Source organism: Salvia splendens, chromosome 7, assembly GCF_004379255.2.
Source record: "Salvia splendens isolate huo1 chromosome 7, SspV2, whole genome shotgun sequence".
Classification (NCBI taxonomy): domain Eukaryota; kingdom Viridiplantae; phylum Streptophyta; class Magnoliopsida; order Lamiales; family Lamiaceae; genus Salvia; species Salvia splendens.
This window is the reverse complement of record NC_056038.1, coordinates 13800110-13817513: the sequence shown is the minus strand read 5'-3', so window position 1 is coordinate 13817513 and position 17404 is coordinate 13800110. Positions and strand designations below refer to the sequence as shown.

General features: G+C 36.2%; 2 protein-coding genes across 6 annotated transcripts; one reads left to right on the top strand and one right to left on the bottom strand.

Annotated features, from left to right (window-relative positions):
* The first annotated feature begins 1063 nt into the window (after positions 1 to 1063).
* LOC121741788 lies at positions 1064 to 7839 on the top strand. Of its 5 annotated transcripts, XM_042134700.1 has the most exons (9): positions 1064 to 1239; positions 1570 to 1702; positions 1990 to 2167; positions 4245 to 4342; positions 4703 to 5521; positions 6524 to 6808; positions 6902 to 6958; positions 7408 to 7494; positions 7722 to 7839. In XM_042134700.1, the coding sequence occupies exons 2-9, from the start codon at positions 1604 to 1606 to the stop codon at positions 7794 to 7796; spliced, it is 1698 nt and encodes a 565-aa protein (XP_041990634.1). In that variant the 5' UTR covers positions 1064 to 1239; positions 1570 to 1603; the 3' UTR covers positions 7797 to 7839. The 5 variants fall into 5 exon arrangements, with proteins under 5 accessions (XP_041990634.1, XP_041990633.1, XP_041990632.1 ...); XM_042134699.1 differs by having other exon boundaries at positions 4703 to 5515; positions 7408 to 7839; XM_042134698.1 differs by having other exon boundaries at positions 7408 to 7839.
* A 6356-nt stretch (positions 7840 to 14195) lies between these two features.
* LOC121741033 (protein BIG GRAIN 1-like A) lies at positions 14196 to 15463 on the bottom strand. The gene is made up of 2 exons (XM_042133715.1): positions 15357 to 15463; positions 14196 to 15044 (listed from the first exon to the last, which is right to left on the bottom strand). Exons 1-2 carry the CDS (start codon positions 15438 to 15440, stop codon positions 14352 to 14354), a joined length of 777 nt encoding a protein of 258 aa, XP_041989649.1. The 5' UTR covers positions 15441 to 15463; the 3' UTR covers positions 14196 to 14351.
* Positions 15464 to 17404: the final 1941 nt, after the last annotated feature.

Sequence of the window (17404 nt, the reverse complement as noted above, 5' to 3'; positions counted from 1 at the left end):
CGAGATGGATGACTACTTCACTTGGTCCGTGGTTTTGATTTATGGTTTTTTAATTTCCTTTGGATTTGGCACGCATTTGGCCATCATCCTTGTTCTTTTTATGATGTATAGCTTTGTTATGTTTATTCTCTCTTTAGTTAGATGGTTAGTACCCGGTCTGTGGGGATACCATAGTAGCTATGTTAGCTCTTGTGTTTTGTATCTCTCGTGCGGACCGAGTCACTTTTGGGCTCGTCTGATGTATGTTCTTTTGGTGATTTTTGATATATACAGGTTAGGGGTCTGCCTGAACCCCCCGCCGTGATGGTGTTTGAGGAAAAAAAAAAAAAAAAGAAACTTAATCAATAATTAAATATATATAATCCTATAATTTAATCATTATTTTGGGATACCTAATATCATCGAACTTTTAAAAAGTTGGGTTTTTCCCACGAACTTTTAATTTGACAAATAATATCACGAACTTTACATGAGTTTGTTATTTTTCACCGATGAAAAAATTCCGGCTATATTAATAAATTGAAAAACAATTTTGGAGAGTGTACTTCAAGAAAAACTATCATCAAAGATTGAAGAACCTGAAACTCTCGAAGTTGTTGTTGAGAAATTTCGAAAAAAAAAATCCGTATCATGATATTATTGGCCATAATTTTTTAGTCGGTCGAAAATAACAAACTCAGATAAAGATTGTAATATTAATTGTTAAGTTTAATGTTCGTGGGAAAATTTCAATTTTTTAAAAGTTCGATAATATTAGGGCCAATATCCCTAATTTAATCTATACCAATATCCGTAATTTAATCTATAATCTTACCTACATTTGCGACTTTTCACGCCTCAACTATGAAACAACCTTGACTACTTGCGATTTGCTAGCGACGAAATGAGTATTTAAATGATAATCGCTGAAAATAATTTACTGGTGTTGTTTTACCTTTTTATCCTATTTTAATGAGAAAACAAGCTTTGCACTGACGGGGTCAATTTCGTCAATTCGAAATGACTGAAACATATCCGGATATCATCTCCACTTTAGAATCCAGTTAACACGATAGCTTGGATTCCGGACTCTTTTGGTAGTACAAACAGCGTGCTCACCAAGCAAATGAAGAAAACCTCACTCTGTCTGAACGCAAAATTTTGAAATCCCTAAGCTCAGGAAAATAGAAATACACTGATATTGATTTCTCCTTGGTCGGGATATCTACTTATTTGATCTGAGTTCGGTAGAATTTTGTGGTAAGTTGGTTTACGAACTCAATTGCTACAAATTTTTTTTAATTTTTTGGTAACTACCTCTAATTTAGCTGATTACTGTCACATGTTGTAGCGTATCTTAATTTATGTATCTGTTGGTTAGCAATTTTATCTGCGAACAAGGAAATGCTGATGGAATTTATTGTGTATTTGATGTTGGAGAAGCATACTGATTCTAATTTGACGAGCATGTGTATAGGTCATGCATGCGTTGAATTAATTTGCAATTATTTGAGATTTTGACTTTAAACATGAGGAATTAAAGTTTCTGTGAAAAATGGTTTGTATTTATTTACTTTTAATTGTTGGCAGTTGTTGTATATGAGTGGCGAATGCTTTATTATCAATGGAAACAGTAGTAGGTATGCTTGGAGATGATGATGCTAGAAGTGAAGATTTTCCGTTGCAAGACACTGCTGATCCTGTTGTTTATCAGCTTGTTCGGGTACACAGCTTTATCCGCCGTTGATCAATATTTCTTTGTGGAAATTATTATGTGGCTGGTGCTAATGTGGAAACCGTTGTATTATGATTCGGGCTTGCTTTGCATTTTCAATTCAATTGTTTCCTAGGAAATATGATTCTGCGGTCTGGAGTTTGCAATGGGTTATTGAAAACCAATTAACTAAAGCAACATGTTTCCACGTACTGTGAATCTTTTTGAGGCAGGAGTTTGGTAGTGATTTTCTTTGTGCCTGATTAAATTAAATTGGGTATCTTGTAAAATTTAAGGTTGATGGCAATGGGAGATTAGTACCTGCAACAGACAATGAGGTTATAACAGCCGAAGACTTGCTCGAAGATGATAAATGTAAAATAAGAGATATAGATGCTGGTCAGACTCTAGGATGCAGTATAAATAGTGGGAGTAAATCGTGTGGTTCAAAAAGAGCTGAGGTTGAAGGCTCAGGTCCAGTACCGAAATTTCTTTATTTTTCCCCTTTATTTGTCTCTGTACAATAAATGTGCGTTACAGTTGCAATTTCCATTTTAACACATCATGCACAACTGTTTTCTAAGTTAATACATGTACAATGTTGAGTAAGCAAAACCCCAATCTCCGTGGTTTCCCCATCTTTTTAATGCATCAAGAATAAAACTAAAGCTGGATCCTGGCTGAGTTGGTGCTTAGGAGTATCCACATTAGCACATGAAAATGAACTCAAGTAACATATACCATACCTAGGCTTATAATGTTGACGAGTCCTCTCTGGGCTGTGTTTGGACAAGTTTTGACATTTTCTTCCCAATCCAGAACATCTTGGAGGTGTCTTATCAATGTCTTGAATACATTTTATCCATAGTTGATCTTCATAGGACAGTGAATGCAGCTAGAGCCTTACTAGACTTGTGAAATCTTGGTTGTTCATAGTTGTGGTTCTAAAGTTGGCTTACACAACATGCATGATCTGTTGCCACTTGTCCCCTCTGCAGAGCACCTTGCTATCAATAATTCACCTACCTTTTTCCTTTCTCCTTTATATCAGTTCATAACCATAAGCCAATCTACATAAGCAGTAAGCCAATCTACACAATCCATCAAAAATGAACCTGGAGTAAGAAAGAAATCCCAAATATTTGAGGCATAGCAGCGTTGTGACATTTGACTGATTAACTTACAGCTTTAAGTGTATGTGCTTCCTGCTCCCGTATGTTTTTTGGAATATCAGCTTTCACATTTCTCTAACATGCCATTTAATTTACGTTTCTGTTCCTTTTAGGATTAATTGCCAGTAAAATCACGAAGTTTGAAAAAATTGCAAATGTCCCATCCGTCCTCATTTGGGGAAATTTTAAGTTAATTTTGGCACACCGGGAAAACATGGCATGAATGTCTGGTTAGTGAAGGGTTAGTTAAACAACATCATTTTCTTGCGCTAGAAACTACGTCGTTTCACTTAAACAATTTTTATCTTCCAAAATCAATTATATGGATTTGTTAATTGTTCTTCTCCAGTTCTCCTCCCTTCTCTTCATTTTCCAACCCCCTGTGTGAGCTTTTGCCTTGGGCTCGTCTTGGACTTGGACGCCGATTCTCGGATTGTCCATGGTCTCATCCCATCGCCATGAGTCAATTTGTCATGAGTTGCCTTCCAATTTTACAAGGCATAAATTTTCATCGTCCACTTTACAATTTTTGTACTAATTCATTTTTTCATCTTTCAATTCAATTTTGGCCTGGTTTTTTTTTTGGGTGGGGTGATATCTCATTCCAATGAAGGCTACAATGTACATGGACGGATTTACTATCATAAAATGTTGATAGAACTTAAAAAAGGGAGGTCTTTTTAGCTTGTCGAAGTTTCAGTGTTCAAAATCAAATGACAAAGGTTTGTACTTCTACACATTCCACTTGCTAAGGACTAGAGATTAATGAAGAAAATCATGGATGCTTTAATGCCAAGTCACTCATATATGCTGAGATTCTCTTCTAAACGATGGATACTTTAAGGCCAAGTCATTCTTGAAGACACTTCATTTGAACCATCTGAAGATGTTCATGATAATTTCCCCAGCGTAGATGTTCACTTTTCAATTTACTTTTATCCTAAATGGAAGAAGAAATTTTGAAAATCATAGTTAATTATTTCCAGTTTGCCGGATTGTTGCCCTTTCAATCGGTGATCGGTGGTGACGACATCAGCGGTTGTTGGATAAGAGAAGCGACATGACGTCGTTTAGGTGAAGGGTGAGGTGGGTAAGGGATGTGAGGTTGAAGAGATTCATGGTGAAGTGGATTTTTTTTTTATTTTATGAAATACAAAAACGTCAATTTTGGTGCCGTTTGTCATCCACGGTGTCAAATTATTACACGCATGCGCCACCTCATCTTCGCATTTGAGATTTTAAATTTTGTGATTTGTCATTCAAGCTTTAAAGCTTACGGAACGTACCAGAGTTTGACCAAACATCATGATTTTATTGTCGATTTTCCCTTCTTTTTAAATTTTTGTGATATCTGAATTATTTTTCACTTTTCTGTGCAGGCCAGCCACAGCTTAAGGTCCTAGAAGTTGGTACAGAGAAGAAAAATATGTCACCTGACTCTGAAATAGGCTATATAAAAGTAGATGTTATGCATGAGGTAATCAATTTGGTGTTTCAGACATGTTAATAGCTATTGTACGCAACCATATTTATTTGCTAGTCATACCAGGCTGGTTTTTTTAAGGTGAGGAATGGTCCATATTTTTTAAAACCCTTATCTTTTTCAGAGGAGTCTCTTGTATCCCATTGTGTCCCTAAATATCAACAACCATTAATGGAGTAATACTTTTGTCTTTAAAATTTTGTAATTTGTAGAATTATAAAATTTTGTTCTAGCAAGTACGTGTTTGTTCTAGATTATGCATTTCAAAGATTTGTTTGTTATATTATGTAAATGTAACAGATCTGCTCAACATTTTCGCAGGCAATAATATGCTTGTTAAATTTTACCATGCAGGAGATCTCTAAATTTGTTCCAACTGCAGTTGATGTAAGTGAATGCCAGTCTGGGAGTGTAGAGGGATGCTCAAAGCATTTAGATGAATCAGAAAAGGCTAAGACCTCCAACTCTCCTGTTGGTACTGATATTAGACCTGATTTCTCACTGTTGAATGGGGAAATACACCTTGACAGCCTATCAGTTAAGGATCTTCAGGAGATTTTTCAGGTGACATTCGGAAGACAAACTTCTGTGAAAGACAAACAGTGGCTAAAAAGGAGGATTATTATGGGATTGACTAATTCTTGTGATTTTTCAACCACAACACTAGTAGTTATTGGTAACAGAGTGGTGAAGAAAGGTAAAGATGAAACCGGTCAACGTATGGATGGTTCTGTTTTGATTGATTGTGTAGTTACATCTGCTCTGGAGACAAATGAAAGTCCAACCACTGTCCATGATGAACAAATTGAAACCCACCAAACTGGTAATGCAATGGCATTACAAAGTTCTGCTAGTCAAGATAATTGTGAGAGTAATGAGACTGACACAGAACATAGACCAGTAAAAAGAGTTCGAAAGCCCACAAGACGGTACATTGAAGAAATTTCTGAAGGAGAATCCAGAGATTCTGGTGCTCAAACTGTCTCCTCAGTTGAACCTCCGGCATGTGACCAGTCATCTGCACAAGTTTGTGTTAGATCTATTCAGAATTTTGGACTGGATCAAAGATATCTCCTCAGGAAAGATTCTCTTGGTGGTTTTGGAGTTCAGGTTCCATATGTTAACCGCATTCGCCGAAGCCGTCCAAGGAAAAATTTTGTGACCCTGGTAAAGGTGCCATCATTCATTTGTTTTTTATGTGAACTTATATTTTCTTATACTCATTATATCCAGGTTTATGGACAGTGTATATGGTTACCTGATCATCTGTGTACTCGTCTTCTACGTGTCTGTCAACTGGTGAAGTGTTGAGTTATAGGAGCAAATCAGCCAATGGACAAATTCGGATTAGATTGTAAAATGCTAAAAGTATTGCCGTTCTGATTGAGGTTGGCCTCATAAAGGGAAACCTGGATGACATATTTAGAAAAAAATGATACTCCCTCCGTCCCACAATAAGAGTCACATTTTGCCATTTCGGTCCGTCCCACAATAAGAGTTACATTTCACTTTTACCATAAATGGTAAGTAGGTCCAACATTCTACTAACTCGCTTCACTCACATTCTATTATAAAACCAATATAAAAAAGTGGACCCCATATTCCACTAACTTTTCCAACTCACACTATTCTTTACATTTCTTAAAACCCGTGTCCACACCAAATGTGACTCCTATTGTGGGACGGAGGGAGTACAACATAGTTCACTTTAAGCTTTGCTAGTTGGTATGTTACTGTGTCTGTGAGGTTTAATATAAGTCAAATGGAACTGGTTTCATCCAGCTAACGTTTCACAATGATAGCAGGAATATGTATAAAAAACCAGATCCTGCCCCAGATGGTTTCAAGAGCCTTTTAGTTACATGAATATATCCTGATAGATGTCTGATGGAGTTTGATTAAGTTGACTTTGGTTTTTTCAGATGAATTCATCACTTATAAGTCCTCACAATTAGGCTTGTTGATATTTTGCTGGATACGTTGTTGTTGTTGTTGTTGTGAGTACTGAAGCATAATATTTGAGCAGAGAACACATTGGGATATTTTGAATGGCATAGTGAAAATTGTATCTGGGAAATTTTCTGGAAACTATCTTGCTACTGCTTTGGCTTCTTTGTTTGAAGTTATTATGCTATACAGCTACTTTGTTGAATTGTGGGACCTCTATATGTGCAGTCTGTTGTCTATTTGGAAAGATGCACTTCAGAAACAGAAAGGAAAACCCTTCGGTTTGAGCAGGAAGTAAAATGTACGGAATCATTGAAGGCTAATTTAGATGATGATGTTGCCACTGTACCCACTGCAAATGGAGGAATGAGGAGGAAGCATCATCGACCTTGGACGCTCGGTGAAGTTGTTAAACTGGTTGAGGGAGTTTCAAAATATGGTGCTGGTAGATGGTCAGAGATCAAACGCCTTGCATTTTCTTCGTATTCTTACCGAACATCAGTTGACCTAAAGGTGAGTGGCTATGTGGTGAATCGCATTTGCTATACTGTTGGTCTTCTGGTTTTCACTACTAGAATAGATTGAGAAGGTGCAATCATCCTACAGGACAAATGGAGGAATCTCCTGAGAGCTAGCATGGCTGAATCACCCATGGGAAACAGGGTGAGCCACATATTCTCTCTTTGTAGGAAATTTCCACTTCAGTTTCAGTTACCTGCCAATTTTAGCTTTTAAAACTTATGTCAGTTGTGAGTGATGCAATTTATGGTGCATTTAAACATGATATCTCTATTTATCCTGTATGTCAACCCAACACCTTTGTTTGTTTGATTTTAAAAATTGGAAAAGGCCATCGCATTTGTTTTATTTGTCTTTTTTCTCCCAGAAGAGATAGTTTCCAAGAACCTTTTTCTTGATAAAAATCAAAGCAATAGATTGCTGTAGCATGGTAGCTGTGTAACTTTTAGGAGGGTGAAGGCTGATGTTGCATAGCATAGCACCTATGTGTTTTTGAAGTCTGCATCTACCCTGAAGTTCTTATTAAGTCATCCATGCACCGAGACAGTTTTTATTTAATGATAGTAGGCTGACGATGTTGGTTGGATTTGCAGGTTCAGAATACTCGGAAGCACGCGTCAGTTCCCATTCCTGCTGAAATTCTGTCAAGAGTGAGAGAACTTGCTGATATACATACACAGGTTCCTCCAAGCCTCGCCTCTAGCAAATTATTCACACATAATGATTCCAATAATCCTGCACATGTCGTAGATGTGCATGTTAGTTAGTATTTTGATTAAGAATATTTAGGGGTAGTGTATCATAGGATTGTTGCGTAAGCATTAGTTTGTGTTAGTATATCGATGTTTGTTGATAATCAGAAACAAAGCATCAATGGGGTCAGACACTAGTGTATTTGTTGTGACAGGTCACAGGATTCGGGTGCTCAGATGCCGTCGGTCATGAGGTTTTTATTCCAAATTCCTCTGTAATAGATGTTTAGTTAACAGTTAATTGCTAAATAAATCACTGATTTTGATCCGTTACGCAGTTTAGGTACTGTTAAAATAATTTCCAATGCCTCTACCTTATGTTTTTATATAGCAATTGCGATTTCAACATTCTGAGTCTTTTCAGTTTCCAGCGTTTTTGTGTAGAGGAATGTTGTTTTAGGGTCAATTTTGCAGAAATTTAGGGTCAAATTTTGCAGAAATTTAAATGTTTTAAGTGTGCAACGTGGTCTTTACTCCTAATCATCTTATACTTAGTTGCATCTCTTTCCAATAATAACACTCAGCCAGAAAGATCTACCTCACGAAGTTTGGAGATGCCACCTCCAAATTATAATGGGAATTATTGACTAACAACGGTCTGAATTGATCGTCAATCAGTATTATCATTTTTCTAAGCTGACAAACCAAACGCAGGATTAGTAAAAATATTTGCATAACCACACAATTGGACTCCTATTTTGTGGCTATGTTGTGTTTTCGACTAGACGTGATATAATCATGGTACTTTCAACTAATTAATTATCATAATTTTGTGTTTGATAGCTAAATACAATTGAGTTATGTTTGGTCAATATGTTTGGTACAACAAGTAAAAAATATAGAATATAATTTGGACAGTCCAAATTATCCCAATCAATTTAATTTAATGACCAAAGTATCCTAATGCTCTGAATTCTCATACAAATCCAAGTTGCTCACCTCAGATTTTGTTTGCCATTCTCACTTCTAAAAATACTTCACATGGAGTAGGTATATACTCGATCACATTTTGATGTATCAGTACGTATTGAAGCAGTAGGTATTGGAGCATTAAGAAATTAAGAAATATATCTGAGCATTTAGAAAATAGTAGAGCTGATACAGTTGGTATTTGAGTTAGTTTTTGAAAATACAATTTCATTGGAAAATCGTCCAGATTGGGTAGCTATCGGGTCAACCTAATATCAACCCAATTTAATAAAGTCAAACACTAACTAAGCCCGTAATCATCGGATTCTTATCATGTCCGAACCCAATAAATTCATACGGGTTATTGTGTCATGCAAAAAAAATGTCAGCCCCATTGTTAATGATAGTAAGTTACTACTCCCCCCGTCCGCCATTAGGAGTCCCATTTGAGTTCGACACGGGTTTTAAGAAATGTAAGACAAAGTGGGTGAGAAAAGATAGTGGAATATGAGACCCATTTTTATATATTAGTTTTATAATAGAATGTGATTGGAATGAGTTAGTGGAAAGTGATGTGTACCTACCATTTATAGTAAAAGTGAACCGGGACTCCTAATGGCGGACGGACTAAAATAGTAAACCGGGACTCCTAATGGCAGACATAGGGAGTACTATACAATTAACTTGACACGACATGTTAACGACCAGAATATGATATTACACGATAAAATATGACTATTACAATTAAAAGTTGTTATAAAATGATTAAACATTTTATCATGATTTAAATCTAAATAATAAAATTAAAATTTAATACTATATTTTTAATTAATAAAAATAATTAAAACAATATTTTTATTTTTAATGATAACCCAAATATGACCTTAACATCCTATAAGAACCCAAACGCAAAAATTGCGTATTCATGTTAGGTTAACTTCGTGTGTGTTCATATTAGATTATCGTGCTGGGTCAAAAATTGTCAGCTTAAGCGAAGAAGATTGAAAAGAATGAAGAGTTAAGAAAATGAAGAGAAAATGTAAACAAAAATAGTAGGTTTTTCAATAGGTTATTTGAACACGGTAAGAGCATCCCCATCCGTGCTCTTCCGTGGGCCCGGACCCACTTTTATTACTTTTTTACTCCCTGCTCTTAGGCAAGAGCACAACACCCATATCCATGCTCTTCCGCAAGAACATGCTCAAGGGTCCCACTATACTAATATTCAATTTAAATAAAAATATTTCCACAATATTAAAATGCATTAAAAATATCCGGAATACTATTACAAATTAAAAAAAAATTAAAAATTACATAGTTAAAATACTAAAAATTAAAAATTACATAATTAAAATACTAAAAATTAAAAATTACATAATTAAAATACTAAAATTTAAAAATTACATAATTAAAATACTAAAAATTTAAAATTACATAATTAAAATCTTGGGTTAGCCACTCAGAACTTGAGAACCTTGGGTTTGAGGAGGGGCCGAAAATTGCATTTCCGGACTAGGAAATGGTTGTGAGCCGAACCATTCGTGATTCCAACCGCGGGAGTCGGAGGGGTGATCGCCGGAGCCGGACATTTTTTTTTGTAAGTAAGAGTGAAAGATTAGAGAATTTAGATGAGAATTGTATAGCGTGGTGTGAAATTTTTGGTGTGGAAGTGAGGATATTTATAGAAGAAAACGTGAATTTTGGGGGAAAAATTGAAAAATAAATTCAAAGTGAGAAGAAAATGGATATAATTTATTGGGAAGTGGAAAAATATTTTTTTTATTTAATTCGGATTTTTAATATTAAATCCGATTTTTTTTAAAAAAAGAAAAAACGAAATTGCCAACGGCATCAGACGCCGCCATGTCAGCTGCTCAGCGGCACTGACGTGCTCGATGCATCGAGCAGCGCCGTGCCAGCGGCGAGCCGGAGTTAGCCGCGCTAGCGGCACGAACGCCGTCCTTGCCAGCGAGCACCGCTGCGGATGTACTAAAGCCATACAAGGGGCTGCAATTGCAAATTCTAGTCTCGTCTTTCACGTCTCTTCCTCTCGCCCCTCTCTCTCTAGGTATCATTTTGATTCAGCGTTCTCTATATTTGCGTGTACATATGGGGGTATATGAGTTCGGATTGACATCGACGAGAATTCTAGATTCCAATAGTTTGTTTATATTTGTATCGAACAACTAATCTGAGCTGAGGCATTGCGGAAAGTGTTTGTATTCATTTATATTTACTTAGCTGAAGCAATACTCAGCTGATCGAGAGAATGTTGCTGATGTTGTTAATTTTTTCAGATAAATAATTAAGGAAAGATGGGGATCATAGAAAAGATTAAAGAAATTGAAGCGGAGATGGCTCGGACTCAGAAAAATAAAGCCACAAGTGAACTCCATACCCCTACTTTGCTCCTCTTATCTAAATATGAATATGTATAGCGGAGAAAATCAGATCCGTGGGGGAGTCTACAACTATAATAACGAAAATGTACCCACTTAGTTAATTGTTCCATATATGGGAAAAACGCCAACTGAGCTGGCATTTCATTAAGTAAAAACGTCAACCGAGCTGGCGTTTTGCTTTTAATTTGGGATTTTAAAAAAATACGATATTATATAAACCCGCTAACTAGGTTGGCGTGTTCTACTTAAACACGCCGTCTACGTTGGCGTCTTTTGTTGAGTAAAACGCCATCCACATGGGCGAGTTTATGCTATAAACGCCATCCATCGTTTGCGTGATTAAGTTAAAATTTGAAGGAAAGAGCCAAGTATAAAACGCCTACGCTGTTGGCGTTTTTTAGGAAACACGCCTTCCACGTAGGCGTGTTTATGATAAATGCCAGTCTCATGGGCGTCTCTTATAAAGGCGCCAGTCGAGGTAGCGAGTCAATACAGAATGGGTGTTTTTCCGTCGGCTAAAATTTGAAGGAAAGAGCCAAGTATAAAACGCCTACGTTGTTGGCGTTTTTGAGGAAACACGCCTTCCACGTAGGCGTGTTTATGAAAAATGCCAGTCTCATGGGCGTCTCTTATAAAGACGCCAGTCGAGGTGGCGAGTCAATACAAAATGGGTGTTTTTCCGTCGGCTAAAATTTGAACGAAAGAGCCAAGTATAAAACGCCTACGCTGTTGCCGTTTTTGAAGAAACACGCCTTCCACGTAGGCGTGTTTATGAAAAACGCCAGTCTCATGGGCGTCTCTTATAAAGACGCCAGTCGAGGTGGCGAGTCAATACAGAATGTGTGTTTTTCCGTCGGCTAAAATTTGAAGGAAAGAGCCAAGTATAAAACACCTACGCTGTTGGCGTTTTTAGGCAGTTTGTCTCACATACAATTTCTAACCGTTTCTACCCGATCCTGTGTATTATTATTACAATGCTTAACTCAACAAGCGAACAAAAATATAAACATAACAATGTTAGACTCAATTGCTAAACAAAAACTTGTTGAAACGTTACAATGTTCAACTCAATAAACAACTAGGAGTATAAACATAACAATGTTCAAGTCAATACACAAACACAAATAGTTGCTGAAACGTCAATCGTCTCGCCTTTTCCGCATAAACAGGCCACGGATTCCCTTCCCGATTATGGAGGTAGGGAGTCTAGACGGAGGAGTATCTTGCACAACGGCTTTCTCTAAATCAACCCCAAAAAAGTCGTCCCGCACAGAAGACCGAGGTGGAGATTGGTGGACATCACTGAGACCGATATCTTCACATGTACCACCAGTGTGGCTGACAGAGTGTTGGTGGAGGTGAAGGCATAAAATCGTCATCGGAATCATCTACCAACTGAGCATCCATCCTTGAAGATGACGACTCTCCACTAGCTTTCTTCTTTCCACGGAGCTTCCCTTTTTGCCTCATGGGCATGTCAATGTCCAGCTCAGAGCGCTGGGAAGGACGGTAGTCCATCGTCTCAGCTTCCCCAGATATCTGGAGGCCATCTTCAACCATCCCGAAATGGTGAACAAATCCGGCCGTCCTGTCATGTCTTGTTCACTAAGAAAGTGGCGTATTTTGTGAAGCGTCTCCACCTACAATTTTCAATGTTAATTACATTTCATCATATGAATATAAATAATGAATAGTTGTTGAAAATTACCGCGTAGTTATGAGAGGCCTCCGTTTCATGGAAGCCCTCCTGAGCATGCACGCCAGGTTTTGTTAGGTACACCACGGTTATTCGGCGAAACCAATCCATATACTCATCAGTTGCAATAGGCTCCATTGAGTACTCCAAATCAGTCTACACCATGTTGTGCCTATTATCCTAATTCTGTATATGATTGGAGTGCCACTCAACCCAATTCCGACCAGATTTGCCACGTCGATCCTGTTTCGCAAAATCAGTTCTGTGGAACCGGTCGACAAGCGGGATATACGGTTAGACAATCCCAAATTATCGCAACACTCGCTTTGGCAAGTGTGGCTCAACCAGATTCCAGCAAATAAGTGTTGTGATCGACGTCCATATAGGACGACCGGCAACACAAACATCCGGCAGGTTTCGCGTGACATACGGCCTCCAAATAAACTAAATATGAAAAAAATTCAGTCAAAACAAGTTCAATCAAAACAGCAAACAAACAACAATTTAGTTTACGTAAATCACTTGGTTGGCGTGCATTTTGGAGAACTGATCTCTGAAAGTTTCAATGCAATGCCCGGGTGCTTTTACATAAGAGGTCGGAACAGTCCATCTACAAAATTAAATTATGAGCGAATAATACGGAAATTAATAAAAATTATGCTTAAAAAAGTAATTAGTGAACAACTTACGCGATTGCACATGGTACGTAGTCTATAGGCACGAGATTTAGCATCTTCGGTCTAATAATTGGGATTCTCTCCCAAGCCCACAGCTGTAACAAAGTAAGAGCTCCCCCGACATCGGTCCTCTTAGCAAGTGCAGCTTCACATAGATTGTGGTACAAGCAGGCAAGAGTCGCCCCACCCCAGCTATAGCTAGCACATCGTTCTACATCCATGAAAAATTGAAGGTAGAAGAATGAAATTTTATTACCGGAGGCGTTCGGGATCAACAGACCACCAAGTAACAACAGACAATAAACACGAGCACGTTTAGCAAAACAAGTACAATGATACTATGAAAATGTTTCATTCTTGTGGTTTGATATATACTGAACTGATTTTATGTATCAAATTATTTATGCATTTTAATATTTAATGATTGTGATTTTTTTTATATGACTGGTTTTCCATAAATATACATAGTAATAAAAAAATAACTAAAATTTAATGGATAAAGAAAACCAAATTTCAACTATTTGAAAAAAAATAGAAGGATGAGAATAAAAATACGAAAGTCATTTTAGATACCAATTAGGTAGGTCAATTTAAGATCATTTTAATTTATACAAGGTGTATGAACTTATATAAACTAAAACGATATAAAAATACCATTTCGAATTATGACCTAAATCAATCAACAATTACCTAATTGGTATCTAAAAATGACATTCGTGCATGGTTATTTTGTTATACATTAGGATTTAGTTACTTTTTTAACACTACCCTACATTCATATATTGAGTATATAAATACTCTCTCTCTCTCCATGATTTAAATATTCATTTTGTTATTTTTGGATGTTCACGATTTAAAGATTCATTTAATTTTTTTTCACTTTTAGTATGCAGCCCCACAATTTACTAAATTTTTCCACTCACAAACAAAAAATAAGATCCACTTCCAACTAATTTTTTCAATATTTTTCTTTACAAAGTTAAACAATTTCTTAAAAACTCGTGCTACTCAAAATGACTCTTTAAATGGTGGAAATATGGAGTTTATAGTAGAGCTCCTACTAATATATCACAAAAATGAAATTGATTGAATTTAACAAAATCAGTCCATTTGCATAATATTGGGAAGATGAGTAGTTTGATAAAGCGGTAGTTCTTCCATTCCAATGGCCGATAGATTTTCCAATTCGAACAAATCCGAACTCGCGCAGCTCGCTCCATCAAATTCATCATCCCCGTCCTCAAATTCTCGTTTTTCATCGCTAAAAATATCGAACCCCAGTATTTGTTCCTTGTTCTTCATATGCATGGCGAGCTCTTCATCAATGGCATCTAAGATCGAATCTATGTCTTCGCTATTGCCTGTTTGCCTTTGGAGGCGACAATCTTCGTCCAAAATCACAGTACTCGCCGGAAAAAACCTAATCGACGGCGTCGATGACGAAGGAGTTGTGGTTGTGGCCGTGTGCCAGGAGCGCGAGAATGACGACCCCGGCGAGTCGATTTTCTGTTTCTTTAAGTTTCCGGCGGCGAAGAGGGAGTTTAAGAAGGCGGCGACTTTTCCGGAGGGAGAAATCGGCTGCTTCACGCTCTTGTACATTTTCAGCGCTTTCAGTTTTGTCTTCGCTAATCTGCTCTCGCTCTTCGACTTGCGATCCGATCTGTCGCTGAAGCCTCGCCAATTGATTCCAGAGTCCTCGAAGTTTCCGAATTTCTCCGCCGGCAAGGATTTGGGTTCCAAGGAGGAGAAGAAACCTCCGCCGCAGCTGGAACCGGAGCTCGAACATTTCCCTGACTGTTGGAAGAAAGTAATGTAGTTAAAACTAAAATACTTCCTCTGTCGCATTAAATATGAAACATCTGGTTTTCTTTTGTGAGTTAATGAAGAGAAAGTGAATTACGAAAATGAAAAAGTAGAAATGATGTTGTTTCCATTTTAGAAACATTTAATTTTTAATGAGACAATCCAAAATAGAAAATGTTTCATTTTTAATGGACAGAGATAATATTATATATTCACTCCGTCCACTAAAAATAGTCGAAAATTTTCATTTTGGACAAAGACTATTTTGTGTGGGCACTTCTAAATAAGGGAAAGGGTGGAAACCTGTGGATGAGGGCGGGAGAATTTGTCGACCCAAGAGTGGGTGCGTTGGTAAATGGCCATGTCTTCGTCTCTCTTATTCCTCATTAACTTCCTCTCTCTCAATGGAATTGTTCCAATCTCTACCTATGAATTTTTCTAGCTAAAAGGCGACCACCTATTTATAGAAAAGAGAAAAGCGAGTGGGGACAGGAGATCTTTAATGTCGAGAGAAAGAGACAAGAGCAGTCATGCGATGTGTAATGAGAGCTGAAGAGCACGCTTGACGAGAAGAGAGACAGAATATGTTTTTCCATGCATGCGTGAAAAAACAATTCAGGAATTGTGGACCCTTCTTCACATAATCTACATATATAATAATAGAGTAGTGATCTTAATAACTAACTTAACTAGATATCAAATTTCAATTGTTAGATCAAAACATGAAGGCTGAAATTGAGCGGAGTATTTAAACATGAAGATATTTTAAGAGTGTTTTGGTTCATTAAAATTGTCTGTTTTACTCGTCGTATGAACTAAAACACAATTGAAATGAATAATTTCCGTCTGTAAAATGATCTAAAACGCTATTAAATGACCCCCGAACGGTATCTAAATGGATTTGGTCTATATTTATTAAAATCTTGTTTCGCACTCATATCAACTAAAACACCCTTAAATACACCATTTTCGTCTATAAAATGTAATTTAAATTAAATGAGTCTGGTCTCTAATTATTAAAAGTTTGTTTTACTCATCGTGTGAACTAAAATGCTCTTAAAATAAGGTTTGTATTTTTAAAACTAAAAGTTTTAAATATCTCATTTGGATTGGGTTGAAAAATAGAATGTATAGTTTGTGATACTTTAGACTAATTTTAAAGTTTGTACGAAATACCAAAATTTGGTTAAAATTCATAATTTTTGGGACCAATATCCCAAAGGAAAATGACTCATTTAAGATATAACATTTCAGAAAATATGAATGATTATGGTGAGACGAGGAAGTATAACTTTTCTATTGGAAATAAAAAAAATCCTCTAATGTGCAATGATAAGAGACCATCTTTTATTAACTATGCATTTTTATTTGAACGTTGCGCCTAAAAAACGGGGTTTTTTTTTACTTTTTTTAGTTATTATTTTAAAAAGAAAGGTAACGTCTGTGCACGAGATTGAAAATGTGTGGAATGTAATTATTGATGAAATCACGAAATTATAGCCTACACGGACTTGTGTTGTGAGTACGTGTGAGAGAGAGTATTAGAAAGAGATTATTTTATCTAGTGATCAAATCTTAACAATATTAAGTATAACTACGAATCCACTAGAAAATTATTTCATAATGAATATCGAAATAATGTAAGACTGCATTATGTACCTTTTGAAAAATTGTTTTCGAATCCTGTACATATAAATTGTTAGCTTTGTAACAATGTTTTATTTATTTTAAATGGTGTTTGATTTACTAGATAAAATAGTACTCCTTTTGTCCCGGTTAAGATGACACATTTTTTAGTCGGCATGAGATTTTAAGAGTTGTTAGTTAATGTGTTTAATTTGAGAAAGAAAATGTGATTGTGAGTATTAAAAGGAGAGAGAAAGAGAGTTGAATATTTAATTGAGGAGAGAAAAAATGGTTGGGTATATTAATTGGAGAGGGAGAGTTTCCAAAATAGAAATGTGTCATCTTATTTGGGACAAACTAAAAAGGAAAGTGTATCATCTTAAGTAGGACGGATGAAGTAGTAAGATATAATCTAAGATTAAGTCGTGAGAGTATTTAATAGGAGATGTTGACTATGACAAATATAACATATATGGATTCACATGATACGATAATGACACAAACGTAATTTACATGATTAAAACATGATATTACATTATTAAAACATGATATTAAATTATTAAACCTAATTTTTAATTGAATTTATACTGTAAAAACTCGATTTACATTATTTAAATCTAATTTACATGAATCTAGAAAACAAAATTAAAGTATGATTTTTTTAAACATAACAAATAATTAAATAATGCTCGTTCTATTTTCTAAAAATAGAAATTCTTTCCTTT